This window comes from Mytilus galloprovincialis, chromosome 10 (assembly GCF_965363235.1).
Source record: "Mytilus galloprovincialis chromosome 10, xbMytGall1.hap1.1, whole genome shotgun sequence".
Lineage (NCBI taxonomy): Eukaryota > Metazoa > Mollusca > Bivalvia > Mytilida > Mytilidae > Mytilus > Mytilus galloprovincialis.
The window spans coordinates 39,640,623-39,662,078 of NC_134847.1; the positions used below are offsets into that span (position 1 = coordinate 39,640,623).

The following is a 21,456-nucleotide window of genomic DNA, read 5'->3' on the forward strand; positions in this document are numbered from 1 at the left end:
TACATATTAGTCGCGCAGGTTTTATTTGACCTTGACCTCATTTTCACAGTTCATTGCTCAGTGTTAAGTTTTTGTGTTTTGGTCTATTTTTATTAAACTATAAGTATTAGGTCAACTATATTTGTTTTATGGAAGCATTGTTAGCTGTACATGTCAGCCTGGCATGGTTCATCTGACCTTGACCTCATTTTCATGGTTCATTGGTCTTTGTTCATTTGTTTAGTTATCTTGGTTAATGTAACCTTTATGTGACAATTGTAATAAAGCTTTATATTTAGGACTATCAACATAATATCAATGATAAGTAAAGAAGGCGAGACATTTCAGTGTGTGCACTCTTGTTAAAATAAAAGCAGACAGTCATTGTGACATATTGCTTTACCCTTGTGTCTGTCTATAGCATATAGTAAGTTTGTTAAAAAAAATCTGCCCTTCTTTATCTGAATCATATTAAGGACATCTGTTGTCTAGTATAGTTTCTATTAAAATTTTCCCATAACGGTAACCAACTGACATTATGAAAATAAGTTTTTTTTTTGTTTCCTTTTGTGTGCAGTTATCAATTGATATTAAGTACTAGTATATAATTACCTAATGATAAAAGAGTTGTGAAAGAGACTTAAAAGGACAATCAAACATGGAGGTGGTAAACAAACTCAAATACACATGGCTATATGTATTTTCATGTTTTCTGCTTACAGACTCTTATTCAGGACAGAACAAGAATATTTTGATTAATATTGCAATTAATTGTGTCCTCCATTTAACAGGTTCTCTCGTTATTACATTGAAATTATTTTCAATATTTCAAATCATCAGTCAATTCCCAGAGATGAACTTTATTAGTAGGTGGGCTATGGTTATTGTTGTCAGTCTGTTTTACCAATTTAATATGTTGAGACTTCAGAATATATGATTTGGACTATTTACAATGGTGGCCTTTTCTAGATCTTGACGATAACAGATTGATACTGATAGTAGATTTTTCATATTTGTTTTGGGTTTCACGTACTAATAGATAATACTCTAAGAGATAATTGTTGTGGTATGAAAAGAGATGCATGTTGCTAATTTGCATGAACTCTTATTCTGTGATGTTATTTATATTAATAGGCTTTTTATTCTTATTCTATTTTGAAATCCAATGGAATATAAAGCCTGATAATTTGAAAGTTGGTTTACATACAAGGTCATAGGTCAACCCTTGATTTATACTACACACCATATGATATATTGGTAACTTAAAAGGTTGGTCTGCATACAAAGGTCATACACCTAGGTCAACATTTTATTTGTATCATGGACCATATTATATTTATATAAGTTTGGTCTACTGACAAGGTCACAGATTTACACAAGAAATAAAAGTTTCGTATATTTGTATAGACTATCAGAACTATTGTATGCTTCATATTTTGCACCAGAAGTACGCAATAGTTGAGGTCAAAGGCAAACCATTTAATGAAATACATTGGTTTGAGTTGATTATACCAGAAATATATCTTGTATACATGCAGCTGGTAAATATATTTATATACATTACTAGCTATATATAAACCAGTAAACAGAATAACCAATAAAAGTAAACTTTGGTGATTAGTTAAAGAGTATTAATGGTTCTAAGACAGGCCCATTTTCATTTCACTATAACAGATAGAAGAGATTTGGTCAAAGCAAGCTTTCAAAAGTTTTGGTACAATATTTTAAATTGTTGACATGCTAGCATTTGTGCATGTGATTATATAATGTCAAAAGTAACCCTTTTAGTATACATGTACTAGTATTCAGACCAAAAATTTGAGTTAACTTCAACAAACAAAAAGAAAAGGGGGGTTGATTTATATACATTTAATTTGGTTTTACCATTATTTTGAATAATATAAATAGATAATTTATAACAAAACCGAAATCGCATTTTAAGTAGTTTATATACTTTTTTCATAAGATTGGAATCAGAACCTAAGGTCATTTGTCCATGTTTTATTATTTTCTGAATTCTTTATTTATGCATAAAAAAGCAAAAGTAGGTAATGTGATATTGCATATGCATTAACATACCTTTTTGGCAATAGGATAAAAAAGCATAAATGCTTGAAATCTTGATTCACAATTAAAACAGGTCTACTATTTTTTAGACTTCACGAACCAATAAAATAACAAAAATAAATGATTATTATGGCACCAGCTTGAATGCATGTATTTCATATGAAATGTATATTTTGTTTCAGACACTTAATTGCATTCAATGAAAAAATTTCAAGAATCTATGCATAATTATTTTGATTTTTTAAATTTATTTTTTTTTAATCAATACTACAGTTCACATCCTCAATTTCAATAAAAAAAAATTAACAGAAGGATCCCTTTATTGATAAATTATGCAATGCTGGGAACTCTTCTTAAACCATAAAATTTATGAATTTCTTATTTTTGGGCATGCTCCCCCTTTTTTGTGTGCAATAGAAATTCTAAATGAGGACATCATTGGGCAGATAACTGCATTAGGGTATTGTCTATTGATGAAATCATGTATTACCATATAACTGCATTAATCTGATTAGACATACTCAAGTCTTCTTTCTAGCACTGTTTTAAGTTTTCAAATAAGTGAAATTTAAATTTCCCGCATGCAAACTCTTTACAGAAAAGAGTTATTTCCCTTGACTAACTGAACAATTTAAATGAAAAAAAAGACCGGGTTTTTTAATAGTTCGACATCATAATACTTTAGAATTAATTACTAGCAAGTACTTAAAAAATCTGTATAATATATTTCGACTGTTTGTTTAATAAATTAGAATACCTGATTTGCATATATTCAGTGCGATCCTCCATTCATTAGGACTTCCGGGTATGGAGTTACAGAAAATCTGGAGTCCTGTCTGGACATCAAAATAAGCTGTAAATGAATAATTAGTGACCTGCAAAGAAGTTTAAATGGTAAATTGAAGTAAAAATATGTTTTGCAATCGACGGATAGCGTTTATTCCGACCCAAAACGTCCGTTTTAAAAAAAGTAGGAAAATGCGTTGCATTCCTGTCGCTTCTCTCTTCGAGAGAAGCTCTACTATGATAGTCGACTTTGGTATATTTTTACCCCGTTATTGATAGGATTTCAAACTCCTGTGGTCAAAATCAAAACAATGAACGCGAATTTAGTGAATTTTTCGTGCCTTCGTGAGTTTATTCTTCTTGAAATAGTGACATTTTAATTTTACGTGGGAACCTAGAGTTCAACGACTACACATACACGGACTTGCTTATTCTTTGGAAATTCAAGTTTCATATTTCACCCGGCAACCTGTTTTTGTAATGACCTTGTAAGCCAATTTTCAACACGAAGTTTGCAAATTTGACGTTTCAGCCATTTTATCCTGTATTTTACACTGCAATGTTAAAAGCCTCTCGCTTCGATTTTTAAAATAGCTCAGGAACCTGTATTTTTGAAACAACAGTCATTATGTTTCGTTTAAATGGTGTATATTGTTGTTTATATTCATTTTCTGCCCGGCAACCTGTCTATCACTTAAATTAAAATTAAAACAGATATTGTTTCAAAATTCCCTATCATTTTAATGTAATTTCCGTGACCCGTATCCGATTTCTTTAGTATAATATTCAAATAAGCAAAGTGGCGTTGATTTCTGGATATGGGTACATTATAGTTCGTTTGTGTGTGTGTGTTACATTTCGGTGCTGTGTCGTAGTTCTCTTATATTTGATACGTTTAATTTCCCTCAGTTTTAGTTTATTTTAGTATATTCGTTGGATACCAATTTTCGTGGATTTCATGGGAACAGGGGAACCACGAATTTAAATATTCAATGAAATACAAATTTTCCAAAGGAATGCATGCAAACTTTTCCAAAACAACGAATATAAAAATATTCGAATATGTGAGTTTTTCGCAATCCACGAAAATTGGTACCCAAGAAAATAAATGAATCCACAGTATTCATCTTGATCAGTAAACGTTTGTCTTTTACAGCCCTTACAGCCCGTGCTTGTCCTAACTAACCCATATCGCCGATCAAATATTTACAAAAGCATTCATTTGAAAAAAGGCCAACATGTCTATCAATGGTGTGCTTCGTTCAAATAACGAAATTACAGTTTAATTTTCACACCAATAGAAAGTTATCTGTATGATCAGTATGTCGGTACTTTAATTTTGATAGGGTATGTTTCAGTCTTTTTATCGCTATGTGCACATCTCCAATATAACATGTATAACTGTTATCTAAGATCTTAATGTAACCACTAATCTAAAGAAATGCAAAACATCTCAAGAAGATTGTTTTGAAGGATACAAATAGTGATATTTGTACCTTTGTCATGTTTTGATAAATGTAAAAATAATTGACGACTTAAGTCATTTTAAAATTAAAACTACCTTTAATACTGTAGTTTTGACATTCCTAACATCAGTATGCAATCGATATATATATATACGAACTTCGTCCCTTTTCACGCCTGGTAAACCATCTAATCTCAACCAAAATGTTGAGACGGAAAAAAGTATTCTGGCACTTCCTGTTGAGTCTTTCTGGTTCAAAATATCCAAAATAAACACAGGGTAGGTCGACTTTTCGTCAATTAACTGAAAATCAATGACTTTTTTGTAAAATAGGAGAATGTCATGCCATAGATAATTGAATTAGGATTTGTTTCGTGTATAACACGGACCAATATGATTTAAAATGACATTGGAATGACTTTTCTCCTGCAGGTAAATGTGGCCAGTGCAGTCAGCTATTGACAAAATTACAGTGAAATCATTGATAAACTACGTATATATCAGTAAATTAGTATTTTTCTAAAACCTTATAATCATAAAATTACAGTTTGCTCCTTTTCTTTACTAATATAATTTAATTAAGCTATATGTTATGAAGTAGATCATGTTGAGATTTTCTGGTATCGGTTGAGATATTCTGGAACAATGTTGAGATCTTCTGGTGATTTAAATTTTCAACTAGCTTAGTATCAATTATACATACAAATGTACGACCGCCAAAATTCATAAACTTTGTATATTGTTTGACATTTCAATTGTCATTTTAATCTTATCTTTTTCAACTGTCATTTTATTCGTGTCTGTATAGTTATGACAGGCAGCTTCTAAAGAGACCTTTGGTTGTACTAAAGTGAATAGTTAATAGTGAATAGCTGTGTTTTTTCTGGCGCTGGAGATTAATAGTCTAGCGTTTGAGAAGCAGTTTACATTTGCAGTGCTTGGGGTTAACATCAGCACTAAACTTTAACTATACACAGCTACTTTTGCATAGGTACTGTTTCTAGCAATTTCACAAAGTAAAATGTCAGTGGGTCAGTTATTTTTCTATTACGTTTTTTTCTATGTTTATAATCAACATGAACAGGAGTAAAACTGCGCAGATTGTAGTATTGATGTTTTAATGAGTCATTAAAATACTCATTTTCTAACTAAATGCATATTCAGGACGAGTACGTGAAATGTAAACATGAATGTTATATGAACATAAACCCTCCTTTGTACTAGATTGACACGTGTGTGCTTTTGAAAATGAAATTGATATATACGTCCACTTGTATTCTTGTCCATCTGATGAATTAAGCATTTTCCAACTGATTTTTAGAGTTCGTTCCTATGTTGTACTGTTATTCTACTGTCCAATGTTAGGGGAGGGTTGGAATCCCGCTAAAGTGTTTAACCCCGCAATATTATGTATGTATGTGTCTGTACTTAGTTAAGAGCCTGTAATTCAGTGGTTGTCGTTTGTTTATGTGTTACATATTTGTTTTTCGTTCATTTTTTTTTTATATAAATAAGGTCGTTAGTTTTCTCGTTACTATTGTCATTTCGGGGCCTTTTATAGCTGACTATGCAGTTTGGGCTTTGCTCATTGTTGAAGGCCGTACGTTGACCTATAGTTGTTAATCTCTGTGTCATTTTGGTCTCTTGTGAAGAGTTGTCTCATTGGCAATCATACTCTATTTATATAAATATTTATAGTATACAAGGTATTATCCCGCAGAGATTTGTCACTCTTTAAGAACGCATGCACATCCGTAAAAAGAACGGACGACTACCGGATGTACAACGGACACTTCATCAGTTGAATGTCCGTTAATTCAAAGTATTGAACATGCTCGAAATTCTCCACCGGACAGAAGGGACATTGATGGATATCACGGATGTTGAACGGACATGAAACGGAAATTAACGGACGTCTTACGGACATGAACGGATTGTAAAAAGTAATCCGTTTGCGCTATCCGTTAAGGTGTAACATGCAATAAAATATTTGTTATCGTTAAAAAAAAAAGTGTAGCATGTGCTTAAATCTCCGGTCACACCTTACCAGATAGCGCGAACGGACGCCGCACGGATAACTTTTTTTCAATTCGTTCGTTCCGTGAAACGAGTGTTGTTATCCGTTATAGACGACCGTACATATCTGTTTCATTCCGTTCAGTATCAACTTTATCAGTCGACATCCGGTTGGTCCGGTGAAATTTTTTTAGCATGTTAAAAACCTTTGAACGGACGTTCAACGGATGAAGTGTCCAGTAGGCGTCTGTTTTTTGTTTACAATACTCGTCCGTCCTGTGTTCGTTTTGTATCTGTTACTCGTCCGTTAAACATCCGTTGGAGGTCCGGTAGACAGGTTCACTAACGATCTTTACCGGACATATAAAGCATAAAATGGATGTGAGACGGACATGAACAGAAGGATAACAGAACGATAATTGATTATAAAACGGATACACACCAATTGAAAATCGCGTCAGGAAAAAACAATTAATTGTATGTTGGTTTTCTTTAGTATCATGCATATTTACGGCTTTTTATAGCTGACTACATGTATGCGGTATGGGCTTTGATAATTAATGAAGGCCGTATGGTTACCTATAGTTGTTAATTTCTGTGTCATGTTGGTCTCATGTGGAGAGTTATCTCATTAGCAATCATACCACATCTTCTTTTTTATATGATCTTTTAAATCATGATCAGGCAAAGTTATTGGCTTTTTATTCTGATATTTGTTTTCTAATTCTTTTCAACCCCTATACCATTTCTCGGCATACTACAAGTCCGTTTTATTTGTTCATTACATTACGGACATAAAATGAAAATTCACATTAAATATCTGCATTCCTGCATCAAATTTTGCTGACTTGATAGAAAGTCTGGACCTTCGATCCAAGATGGAGGAAGACACCCATACCACCTTAAAATCGTTTTGAGTTACTCTTAAATTTCCTAGCTGTTAGTTCCCTTTTTTAATAAATGTCGGGCGGATATTGAGAATACCCTCTGCACACTAGACCACGATCGCACAACGCTCACGGTGATCTAAAATAAATTCAAATCGTGTTGAGGTCGTGGTGCATAAAATGTTACGGAAAATTCGTTATTTTCATGTTTTTTTTTCCTGATACAACGTCCTCATTACGCTTCTATACAACGATCCTGCTACAATTATACCACGTTCTCTTCTCACCACCTTTATTCTGCGCATAAGTTCTTGTGGACAGGCCCCCCTTTTTTCAACCAAAATCCGGTATTTTTTTCGTTTTGTATTGATTTCAATAATTTTATCGTTTTTCTGTTTCATTGGAACAAAAACATACTAGTAGAAGTAGTAGTAATATATATAGTGGTAGAGACAGAGGTCCTCGGGCGTTATCCTGATCCAGTAAAAATGTTGGACCGACCAATCCAACCTGAATCACAACATATTGCTGGTCAATGTAGATCAAATAACGATGTTTTAATGAAAGATAGAGGAAATGACACAATGATATGTGTCATTCATGGTTGGGCCCGTAGGAAAAAAGAGACATGAGGTCCAAAATACATACATACAAAACCTAGAGAGCTTTTATATCTTTATGTGAAAATGACAATGAGAACGACTATAGAGCTGGAAATCGTCGTAGTAATATGATCGTAGTCAGGTCTTAAGAATAGCGTGATGAGGACACCGGGCTTGATCGTACTAGAATCGACTTTTGTAAAGGATACGGTCTTGAACTGCTAAGCATAACCGTAGAATAGTCGTAGTGGTTGGGTCGCATTAATACGGTATAGTCTAGTGGTTGTATTAAGGTAGCAGTAACATCGACGTTACATCAATAATTTATTGAGATTTTCATCCTCAGATAATTTTATTATTCCAAAACCAAATACAGAGTTGTATAAGTCTAGTTTCTCGTACAATGGACCAAAAGTGTGGAATGCTCTTCCTAATTCAATAAAAAAAATCAAATACAGTATCAGAATTTAAACATAAATACAAATCTATGTACTTTTAACATTACCATCATATTTTTACTGTAATGCCATATCATAATTGTTTATTGTATTTTAAATTGTACATAATCTTTATTTACCATTATTATTGATGCATTGTTTATTTGTTATGTAATTATTATTGTATTAAGAGAGCCTTATTGAAAATTGGTGTAATCCAAATGAGTTACTCTCTCTAAATAAAGATATTATTATTATTATTATTATCGTATAGCGCAGTAAATGTATCTGCGACTTGAATCGCGCTCAAGATACGATGGCACAGCGATCTTTGTGGACTACGACCTTTACGTGCTCCTACTTAGACATGATTTCGCAACGACATATCACGATTGTTTTGAACATGTTGGCTACTCTCAATACGATCTTCTAGACCTCAAGACCGTACCACCGCACGACAATACTGCGATCTACACAATCGTAGTACAATCGTCAAAAGCATTATTTATAGAGATCGTAGTGCGATCATGGCCTAGTGTGACGGGGCCGGGGGTATACTATAAATGTTGCTGAATATTACCAAATATTAAGGATGTGCCCTGAATACAGTTGTAAACAAACAATCTAAGTTATAATCATTTCAATACAACACGTGTTATTACGCTAAGTTGGACTGCATAAAGCAGTTTCAAAATCGATAATTTTTTTTGTGATAAGTAATATAATGACAAAAATGACATATTTTACTAACAAATAGATTATCACCACCATTAAGAAGTCATCCTGTATGAAAAATTAAACCTAGAAAAGGGGGTCTGTTCGATTGAATAGTTTTTAACTATTTTATTTCTTTATAAATGTAAGCATTTTCGACATTAAATAAAGTCTTTTAGGAATCGAAATCATCTAAAACATAATAATAAATAAATATTGTAAAATAATCTTATTTATACTTGTAAAGCATGCATTTTTCTATCGGCAATTCTTGAAATTGTATCAGTATTTAGATTTTAACTTACCACAGACAGAAAACATATATATCAGGTTAACCGCAAAAAGGTAAACTCGAATAGTACCGCTCACTGATAAAGTTTCGTTGTTCATTTTGGGAAATAACTTTATTTTTACAACAGAAATTACATTTAATTATTTAAATTAAACTTTAGCATAGCTATTTTAGCATTTTTTGTCTTTATATAGTAATATTGCATGCGTTTAGGATTGCTAGTCGTAGTTAATTTGAACTTTGAAACCTCAGCGCCAATATTTTAACAATAATAGACTTTATGACACAAAGTTACCAGAAAGTCTCAACATTGTGACAGAAAGACTCAACCAGTACCTTTATATCTCAACCATTTAATTATAAATTGGATATAAATGTTGAAATTACTGCATGTTTCGCATGTTTCGCATAGACGAGTTGGGAAAGAAAGGGAATGCGCTGGTTTAGTACGAATTAATAAAGGTACGAATTGTCAACCACAGATTGAATGGTATATCAAACACGTGATTCTGTACGCCAATCGAAAAGTTAGTTTCGTTTTATACGGGAAAGTCCCAAGTTACACCAGAGTAAGCAGGCAAACTGTGTGGGTTTTATTACCAAAACATATAAATGCAGAAGTTGTTGACGTTTGCTTCTTGGTCTCATGGTAAGTAAGTCTAACACAAGCATTAAAATCAATTTAATTTAAAATTTATACAATGCAACGGCTGAAAAGTAAACTTTATTTATAGCAGGTCATGTAATTTGCTAGTCCAAATAATTATGACGTCTTGAGAGGCTATTATAATTTTTTTTCTTCAAAGAAAAAAATTATAATAGCCTCTCAAGACGTCATAATTATTTGGACTAGTAATTTGCATTTAAAAATGAAAATGTTATAAACGTCAATGACACTACGAATACGACAGCAATTTCTAAGAACATCTGATTTTTTTAAAAAGAATAATGTATATTATATATAATATAGAAGGCTTCAAAATGTAACAACGCTAATTGTATAAGACTTAAAATGCAACAAAAACATTGCATAGATAAAAACCTTGCTGCGGTAGAGACATTTCAACTAAAATGAATGACATATTCAAGTAATGCCTTAAAGAGAACTCATATTTTCTTAGAATGTTTATTGAATAAAACAAGAACTCCTACCAAATCTCGTCATTGACCAAAGGGAGATAACTTGAATGAGGAAAAATTTAGAGTGAGAGAAAAAAATGTCTTTAGTAAACATTTGCAGTGTGAAGTAAACAAATAGACAAGGATCATGGAACTTGTGTTTCTCCTTTTTTGCAGGGTATCCCATATCAAGTGTTAGGCTATTAACAAGGATAGGAAATAACTAAATGTATGTATATGCATTCAAGGCATGTGTATACATATATATATATATATAAGTTATCCTCTTATTTTTTAGGTAAGCTTTCATTCGAATATTACGATCATTTTTATTTAAAAGGAAAAAAACATTAATATAGAGTTTCTTTAAGACTACCGAGCAAATGTAGTGTAACGATCAACTAATATATTCTTCTTTCGTTAATGTACACCCACATAGCTTTAAAAAAGAAGAAGCAAGTGGTACTTTTTCATTAATTAGCGAGGGATTGTTCATTCTTGCTTAATTGGTTATATATGTTTTTATTGTATAGCTCATAATGCCATTGACACATCTGGGGTAATTTTAATAGCCTCCAGTTAATAACAATTTTAAAACTTGAGCACAATTGTAATTACATGACATTAAAAGTAATGAGTTAAATTGTGTTTTTGCCATACATATATATGCATTACAGTCTTTTTGTTAAAATGACTGAAAAATAAATATAAATGTTTTTTTTCTGCACTTCCACAGGTAGATAAAATTATATTAAAACACAAACATAAATATTTAGGCAACACTCCTTTTGCGCCAATTACCGTTTTGCAGGGGTATCATTTGCGCCAATATTTTGTTTTCCAAATGTATCAATTGCGCCAATATTCGGAACTCATTTGCGCCACTTTACATGTACACATGCATATCATAAATATTAATGATTAATATTTATTCTTATGTTTGGCTTAAAAAGTATTATATGTTCGGAGATATATTTCACCATGAAAATGAGCTTCTGGAGACTTGAAGTGCATTAGACAGTCCATGTACAGAGAGATAAGAAACATTATATGATCCCACCATCCGTTTGGGCTGAAACTCTATCTATCAGTAATAGAACAGAAGTATTCCACAGGAATTATTATGAACTGTTTTATGTATTTCATCTTTAAATGTTTGTCTTTTTGGACAATAAAGTGAAGTTACAAGCTACTACATACATTAAATTGGGAAGTAGTAAGGCGGTAAGAAGAAAGTATGTTTCAGAAAAGGAAATATTTGCCGTGTAAACTGCCGGTTCCAAATCCGAATAAAGGAGGAGGGAAGTGATTTTTCTTCTATAAATGGTGCAATCGTATGTTTTATTTTTGGCGCAAATGATACCATGTAATTTTAAAACAGGTGGCACAAACGTAGCATTGGACAAAAAAAGTTGTGGCGCAAAAGGACGCATTTTTGGCGCAAACGGATCTCTCCCAATATTTATAACTACAAAGACCCATCGAAACAACATCTGATACACAAATTTAATAATACTTTTAGATATTTGGATGATATTTTGGCTCTCGATAATGACGTCTTCAGTATGTATATTAAAGTAATTTATCATGTTGAACTTACTTTAAATAAAGCTAATACTAACAATGACCACTGCCCTTTCCTCGATCTTGATATCTATATCACTAAAGGAAAGCTGAATACTAAAATTTATGATAAAGGAGATGATTATTTCGTTAATTATCCATTTTTAGATGGTGACGTTCCCTTGTCACCATCTTACGGTGTTTATATATCTCAACTTGTACGATTCGCTCGTGTATGTAACAATGTTTTAGATTTTAACCGGAGAAATTTATGTATTACTGAAAAATTATTACACCAGGGTTTACGATATCACAAACTAGTCAAAACATTTACTAAATTTTATCATCGGTATAAGGACATCATTCGTAAATATAGCTCAACATGCAGACTTCTTATACGTTCAAGTATTTCACATCCAATTTTTTATGGAAATATTCTTTATAAAGCACAAAGGTGTCAGTATTCACCTCAGAAACTAACAAAACCTTTGAATAGACTTATTAAGAGGGGATATAGCTACGATACTGATGTCAGGTCATTAAAGATTGAATATTTTGGCGTTAATATTGATTCACTTATAGGGTCTTTGCGTCGGAACTAAACACATTTATTCAAAAACCAGTTGTTGGCATGACACAGGTTATGTTCTTCTCATATATGTTATGATGGTATGATACTAAACCCCTAACGGGAAGGATTGTGCCTGATGTTGAAATCATAATTTTCAGTCAGTTTAATTGAAGTCTGGAGCTGGCATGTCAGTTATCTACTAGTAGTCTGTTGTTATTTATGTATTATTGTCATTTTGTTTATTTTCTTTGGTTACATCTTCTGACATCAGACTCGGACTTCTCATGAACTGAATTTTAATGTGCGTATTGTTATGCGTTTACTTTTCTACATTGGCTAGAGGTATAGGGAGAGGGTTGAGATCTCACAAACATGTTTAACCCCGCCGCATTTTTGCGCCTGTCCCAAGTCAGGAGCCTCTGGCCTTTGTTAGTCTTGTATTATTTTAATTTTAGTTTCTTGTGTACAATTTGGAAATTAGTATGGCGTTCATTATCACTGAACTAGTATATATTTGTTTAGGGGCAAGCTGAAGGACGCCTCCGGGTGCGGGAATTTCTCTCTACATTGAAGACCTGTTGGTGACCTTCTGCTGTTGTTTTTTTCTACGGTCGAGTTGTTGTCTCTTTGACACATTCCCCATTTCCATTCTAAATTTTATGTAAACAAACATGTCGAGTTTATTTTTGTATGATCTTTACAATAGTGTGTACCTTCAATATTACGTCAGTAGGCATTGTTTCGGTGTGCTAGTATTATATACGATTGTAATACACATTTACGACTTCATAAAGTGCCATTCATCATATAGTATTCATTTTGATATAAATTTTATAATACTTTTGTTCATAATTATAATATCATGCATGTATCTGGTTCATGGGTACAATTTGTTATTGAAACTATTGGTAAAGTAGACAAATATGCCGTTCCACTATGAGTGCAACAAGATATTTTTCCTACCTCTATTTCCTCTTCTCATTACATGTTAATCTAGCTTTGATCACTTCTTCGATAGAGAAAAGACTTTATTGAGAACATAAACATGATAAACAAGCAAATGATAAAAACACTTCACTTTCAATGTTTAACATCGGTATACTGCTGTTGTTTGTGTTTATAAACTGAATTAAAGTTTTTAATAAAGACATGAAACAGGTAAATAATTATACCCCCGCTTTAAAAAAGGGGGGGTATACTGTTTTACCTCTGTCTGTCAGTCCGTCTTTAACATCTAAATACACATAATATAATATAATACTAAGTAGATTGAATAAGATACCTATTTCAACTAATAACCGGGTTTGGTTTTAGTCGTCGGGTTCATATAGTTTTGCAAGATCACCTTCTTAGGTTAAGGATGTTTGCTCCTCTATTTTTTGAATTTTTGCCAGATTTTCGGAATCATCTGGTTTTATCCATGTATTGTCATTATAAAAATTTGCCCGCTAACCCCTACTTTTTTCCATAATTTTATAACATAAAGTTTAAAAAGCCCTATTTCAAATTCTTATGAAATCCTTGTTATTATTTCATAGTTTTTGAAACAAAAAATGTGCCAATGTAAAATGAATGGAAAATCTAGAGAGAATTATTTCTTTCAATTTTTCAATGGCTTATATCTCGAAAACTAGCACACGGACCCTCTATTTTTTCCTACTTTTTAAGTTGTTTTATTTATATACTAACAATTCATAATAGTCTTTTAAAAAGGTTGTTTTTTTAAACAGAGTAGCGAACATCCTTAACATAACATTTTAATACAAAGAATATTTTGAATCACTTTAATGAATAATAATAGATGAAAGAATATAAACTCTAAAATAGGTATAAGATGGTAGGTACTCATATTCGAGGGTCACAAGCCCTGAATGTTAGAGACGATTACATCTGATATATATCGGTGTAACAAATTATTTTATCTGTTCTCTTGTTATAAAAAGTACAGCTAGTTTTGATTAAACAGAAAAGAGTCATTATCTCAAATTGTTCAGAAGCAGTAACACTTTCATTAGATGTTTTGTAGCATTGGAATGTTATCTCAATGCGTCTATTTTTGCTGCCATCGGATTGAAATATGTCCATAATTATAAATTAACTGTTAACAAAACATTGAATTTTGGAAAAAAATTAAGGCTTTTCTACCGCAGGAATAGATTACCTTAGCTGTATTTGACTAAACTTTTAGGAATTTGTGGTTTGCAATGCCCTTCAACTTCATACTTTATTTAGCCTTTTAAGCATTTTTTTATTCGAGCGTCACTGATGAGTCTTTTGTAGACGAAACGCGCGTCTGGTGTAAATATGGAATTTTAATCCTGGATAACTATGATGAGTTTATTTGCAACCGGTCGGTTGATGCCACTGCTGGTGGAGATTTATTTCCCGATGGGTATTACCAGCTCAGTAGACTTGAGTTATCATTGATATGTTCATAATTATGAATAAACTGTTTACACACTTTGAATTTTGGAAAAACGAAGGCTTTTCTACCTCAGGTATAGATAACTCTACCTATATTTGGCAAAATTTTAGGAAGTTTTGGTTCCAATGCTCTTCAACCTTGTACTTTATTTGGCCTTTTAAACATTTTTTTTATTCGAGCGTCACTGAAGAGTCTTTTGTAGACGAAACGCGTGTCTGGCGTTAATATGGAATTTAATCCTGGTATCTATGATGAGTTTATTTATTCAAAGCGTGCGTATGGAATGATTATAAGATAAATTATTCGGAGGGTTCATCTTATCATGGCCTACTTTTCATGGTTCAAAAATACAGACGTATACCCCTGTTCGATAGTCATAAATCAATTAAGCGAAAACATATCCGGGTTACAAACTAAGCCCGATTGAATCTTATCACGTATAACAGCTGAACACTAGAAACACTGAGCTGCAAAAAAAAACCCAACACCAACATGCATAAAACAGATTATTTGATAACAAGTGTCATTGCTAAGTGTTCCTGGTTTAGTTAATTTCTAAGATATATGTATGGTAAAGTTCACCTCACCTTGAACTCATGTTCATGATTCCGTGGTTAAAATTTATGTTTCTAGCTTAGTTTCCAATACTCTGTAAGTGAAATGTAATGCTAGCACAATTTGGTGAATAGAAAATTAAGACATCAATGTCCATACATATGACAGGGTTAGTCTGTACTTTACCCTATTTACCTGGAGCAAAAAAAATATTTTAATTGTATGATGTACTTGTGTTAGGTTTTGAGATATTCAGTAGACATTTAAGTATGACCAGGAAGGATCAGTCAAAATATGTTAGTGTGTCCTTGCTCGTTGAACATTAAAGGCAAACGATTCAATATTTGTACATCAGAAAACTGGTTTTAACATGTTCAAAGCGGTCGTAAAATCCGTACGCGATGGAGAAAATTTATCCAGTATCTGATTTATATGTGCAATTAAGATGTGGTGAACATTGGGTTCCTGATTCCAACATCTTCCCCTCATCTAACTTTTCTCCTTCTTACTTACAGACGAAAATCGATGAAAGATATTTTCTCAGGATATCCCAAATGTTACCCTCTTTCTGATCCCACAGCTCTCACTGACTCCAACTCCCTTCGCCCTGCACTGCTATTTCCTTACCATAGTCCCTACTGCTCATTGTCATCCTCATCACTATTAGCCTCTTATCTGTGTTGATTTGCTTTAGTAACAAATTTCATCAAATAAAGGCAACAGGAAAATACCGATGTTCAAAGGTCATAAATCGATTGAGTGAAAACAAATCCGGGTCACAAACTAAAATGTAGGCGATCATTTAGATCTGACGTATTTGTTGATATAAATATATTTTTTGGGTTATTCAAATACACGTAGAGTTAGTACTCATAAAACAATGTGTACCAAGTTTTCTTCTTATATATTAGATTATGACACTCGATTGAGTAATTATGATGAGGTCATTTACCAATAGTTGTCTTTGAAGTTGTTTAATTGGTTTGTATATAAACGATTCATACATAAAATTTCGTTGATTAAAAAACGTTTAATTGATTTAAATAAAATCGTTTGCGTTTTGGTGCTAGGTTGTGACTTTGTCATGTTGCGCACTTGCATTATGTGCGGCCCGTGCCGTCATAAAGATTTCGTTTCAGGGACGAATAGAATAAGATTTTAAAACGTCTAACAAATGTTAGTCAGTACTTCGGTACTGACATGATTTAACAAACTTTACTAAAATTGTCCGTTTATAAATTTTGAAATTATTAAGAAACTAAGGTTTAAACTCCCTAAGGCAAAGTTGGCTTTAGATGAATTTGGCTATTTATTTTATGTATTGTGACATATAGCTCTTCAACGGTACGGATTACTATTATACATATAAGTAATGTAAAAAAAAAAAACAATGTTCAACAAACTATTTAAACTCATCAATACTTGTACTTGTACTCGACAAAATTTTATACTTGTCACAAATGCTCTTTTTCTTCCTAGATATTTCTTTGTTAAGTCTCCAACAAATATTCGAGAAAACATTAGTTTTTTTATTTTAAATTACAAGGTTTCTTTAAAATGCGTTCTGCATTGGTATTACACAAACGTAGTATGCATATGTTATATAATTCAAACGATTCAATGAAAATTAACACAACTATGAATGTATGAATTTATGGCATTCAAGGATTCCAAATCGAAAGTATAAACTAAAGATATAGTTTTCATGTGATTCAAGATTCATAAAAATATCCCCTCGATTGTCTATCGTTACACCGTCTAAATAATTAATTAATAAAAGGAATTGAAAAATGTACGGCTATGGTAAATCGAGTTTTGAGGCCCCTAACCAGAGTAACCATTTAATGCTTCTTTATAATTTGTTCTTTGATCGCGTTTTTTTCATAAATGTAATGTATCTGACCATTACCCATTTTAACATTGACATACGTAGGTTTCAATCTATTTAAACATTTGAATAGCTTTCACATTTCTTGTACTGTACTTGTTTTTCAATATCATTCATATCGGATTTTATTTTACAATCGTCTTTCAATTTTTAGAAAATTAACATATATAAGCTACCTTTTCAGTCTTAAAATTGATTGCGTATTGTTGTTTCAATCATGTTTTGTAGATTTGTACATGTTACTGCACTGTCAGAGTGTAAAGTAAAAGAGGAATCCAAATCAACAGTAATGTTGTTCAAACTCATGACTTTGGTAAGTCGACTAAGTTGTACATGGTCATTTCGGGGTCCTTTATAGCTGACTATGCAGTATGGGCTGTGCTCATTGATGAATGCCATACGGTGACCTATAGTTGTTAATGTCTGTGCCACTTTGGTCTCTTGTGAACAGTTGTCTCATTGGCAATCATACCACATCTTCTTTTTTACAAGTAATTTTTTTTAATTAACAGAACGATTTAAACGTACAAAATTTATTCCTTTTGTTTGTGTTTTTGTTGTTAAAAATTGATAACAATTCTACACCTCTGATACTGATTAATATATTGACATAAAAATGTGTGTCGTCCATAACACCTGTGATTTCTTTTGTAGTGGTTGATTTACCTATATGGATGTATATGTTTTTAAGAATTGACTGAGTTTCAGTTATTATGTTTATATTTTCTATTTGCATGTAAAAGTTAAGAAATAAAAAAGATATTTCATTCAAATCATTTAGTTTATAGCTACTATATACACAGGACTGTTTTCATTGTACAATGTTGTATACAGTTTTGATTTAAAAGAAAAGCCGACATGTTGGAAATAATAAAGCCATTAAATGCAGTAACTTTGTTTTGTTTAGACACTACTTTTGTGTTCCTCAGTTAGTGGCTCATTAGGGTTATTGACCCAGATATTACTCACGACTGGCTTTCAAATAGTATATCTATGATTAGATTATGGTACCCTTCTTTCATTTTTAACCGGATTTTTGTGACACAAATGTCGGTTATTGATTTGGGGATGTACGGCGGGCGGCAATCAAATGTTGTCCGTGCATTAACTCATGAACCGTTCAACCAAAGCTTTTAAAATTTTAATGTGTTGTTACTGACAACTAAATGAAGGTCAAGTTCGATTTTGACTTTTACCGTTCAGGAGTTATGGTTCTTGAAAAATTAAAAAATGGTGTTTCCAGTCGTGTCCGTGCATTTTTTCATAAACCATTCAACCAAAGCTTTTGAAATTTTATATGTTGTTACTGATGACAAAATAGAGGTCAAGTTCAATAATGACGATTTTGACTTTTACCGTTCAGGAGTTATGGTTCTTGAAAGATCGTAAAATGGTGTTTCCATTCACGTTGTTGCGTTTACTAATGAACCATTCAAGCTAAGCTTTTCAAATTTTAATATGTTGATACTGACTTCAAAATGGAGGTCAAATTTGATATTGACGATTTTCACTTTCAGCATTCATCAGTTATGGTTCTGGTGATATTGCCAGGACACAAATAAATGTTAATAAATCCGGTTTGCTGTCGTTGTGACAGCCTCTTGTATGATTTTCAATTAGCTCATATCTTAGTCTACAACATACAAATGTACCTCGCTTTCACAAAATATACATTATAATTTGAAACGGTATCAAATAATATGACGAAAAGAAAAGAAAACAGGTACGATTTTCTATTTCAGGCACATTTATGTGCAGCCTTTCCATTGAAATGTCCTGAAGCAGCGCAATGGCGCCTTCGTGCAAATAGTCACTGTGCTGATTCATCAAAATATTTGTGTCTATGGGATGATAACATTAAAGAATATTCTGAAAATTGTACAAGGTTTGAATTTCAGAAAGCAGGTAAATGCATGAGTCAACGCATCAGTCATTTTATTATTATTTTTGTTCATAATGTTCGAAAAGAATATCAAGCATACAAGCACATACTTGAATACATGAATTTTCAGCAATTATTACTTGTTATCAATATATATTTGATTTTTAACAAGTCCAAAACACCTTTATTATTTGTTGTTTGTAAATACTAATATACATGCGAGATAATGAATAGCATTTCATTTTAATAAAGCATGTTTTAGAATTACGTTATTTCTATTATCCTATATGCATTTTTAATTGAATGGGGCAAATTATTATTTAACAGAAAAAAATCTCAAAACAAATAAAAAAAGTTCCCTTAAAAATTAAAAACCAATTGTTCAGAGAACAATTGAAGGTCTTTCCACCAGTTAATATCTATTTTGATATTAAAATATTAAAAATCAGTCTAAAATGTCAGTTCATATGGCTTTATGATGTATAGATATGAATTAAAAGCAAAGGTCAAAAACTAGAACGTCATATTAACCTATGACCTTGACCTCAATTTCAAGGTCACAAACTGAGGATCTCAAATCAAAAGACCCTAGGTCTTTAATATGTATGGTTAATAAGTTATATCACTTTACACATAATTTTAGATATGATAGGGGCAAAAACTCCAATTCATTGTCTACGCACCTTTTCAACTAAAATTGTTAAGTTACGACATGTCGCAACTAGCAATTTAGTCAAAATAATTTGTCGATATCTTATACGGTTTCTGGAAATGAGTGGAAATAAGCCTAATTCAAAAATTAGAATATGACCTTGACCTTTGACCTTGACCTAATTTTCATTTTTTTGGACCAAGGACCTCAAATCAAAAGATCCTAGGTCTCTATCACTTATGGTGTTCCAGTTTAAAATACATTTCAAAATTTCTAATACAAAAGGGGAAATAACTCTCATATGGAGCGTTCATATTGCTTCGGTCGAAAATGGACAAATCATGCGAAGGATATAACAAGCAATTTCATAAAATAAATTTGTCGTAATCTTTAACGGTTGCAAAGGAGTCGTGGACTCAAGGAAAACAGTGTTTGGGGAGATAACTCCTACAAAGAAAAATATTCGGTTACGCAGGGTAAATTTCAAAAGCGATAAACTGTTTGGTTTCATATACCAAATATCTAAGCGACATATTGCGAAACAAATATTTATCGCAAGAACAAAATTAGGCGGAAGAAAACAAAAATAATCATAAGAAAAACAATAGGTCTTTCCACAGAAAAGTGGAAAGACCTAATTATGCTTTCACATTGTTTGTACAGTGGTAATTCTAGCAAGCAGAAACCACATAAACATACATTGAATTAGTAAAAACACAAACTTGCACGACCAAAGATGACAGAAAAAAGTAATTTTTCTTAGATTTGTGTCTGAGATATGATTGAACTTATTGTGAAATTATTCAATGTTATTCGTTACAGGTAGAAAATCAGTTCTTCGTGGGGGAATAGACGCAGATGAATGTTCAAAGGAAAGATATCAGCCATCTGATTACACTTTATACACAAATGCCAGTACAAACTGTATCTTGTTGAAGTCATTCTGCAATGAGGAGGGTCAAGTTGTATATGACCATGGAAATAGAACCACTGATGCTACGTGTGTATGTAATTACAGACGAGGTTTTGCTTTTCTGATCAAACCAAACAACCCGTGTTATTGTAAACCATCACAAGAAGACTGTTCTTGCTTTTTGAAGATTTGTTCCAATAGTAGTCATATACTTTCACCAGGTAAGAAATGCTTTCAATACTCATCTTTCTGAGGCCAAATATAGCTAAATATGCGGTATATGTTCTGATCATTTTTGAAGACCGTAGGGTGACCTAAAGTTGTAAACATTTATGTCATTAAGTATCTTTTGGAGAGTTGTCTCAGCAGCTCATGCATGTACCACATCTTATTTTCTCAATATTTCATTCTGTTTTTTTGCAAAAGGATACTGTTTACCACTCAATCTACCTTCTATGTTCGCATATTGATTTACTCATGGTCACAGCACAAAACGATTTTAATTTTATTATAGGATAATTTGCAGGTTTGGCGCAACATGTTGAAGAATATGTCCGGGGTTTTCAATATAAACTTCGACTTAAGGGCATACGATTCACTTATAGGGGAGGTACATAAAATGACGTTGCTTTCGTGAATTGTT

General features: G+C 32.3%; 1 protein-coding gene across 2 annotated transcripts in view; it reads left to right on the forward strand.

Moving 5' to 3' along the window:
- The first annotated feature begins 9,803 nt into the window (after positions 1-9,803).
- The window catches only part of LOC143047550 (uncharacterized), a 103,255-nt gene continuing 91,602 nt past the window's right edge, over positions 9,804-21,456 (forward strand). The window contains exons 1-5 of one of the 2 annotated variants that reach the window (XM_076220615.1): positions 9,804-9,894; positions 10,542-10,593; positions 17,595-17,679; positions 19,109-19,271; positions 20,723-21,034. In XM_076220615.1, coding sequence (XP_076076730.1) covers positions 17,656-17,679; positions 19,109-19,271; positions 20,723-21,034 — 499 coding nt within the window. In that variant the 5' untranslated portion in view covers positions 9,804-9,894; positions 10,542-10,593; positions 17,595-17,655. The remainder of the gene's footprint in view (positions 9,895-10,541; positions 10,594-17,594; positions 17,680-19,108; positions 19,272-20,722; positions 21,035-21,456) is intronic. The other variant, XM_076220616.1, reaches the window with a different exon arrangement.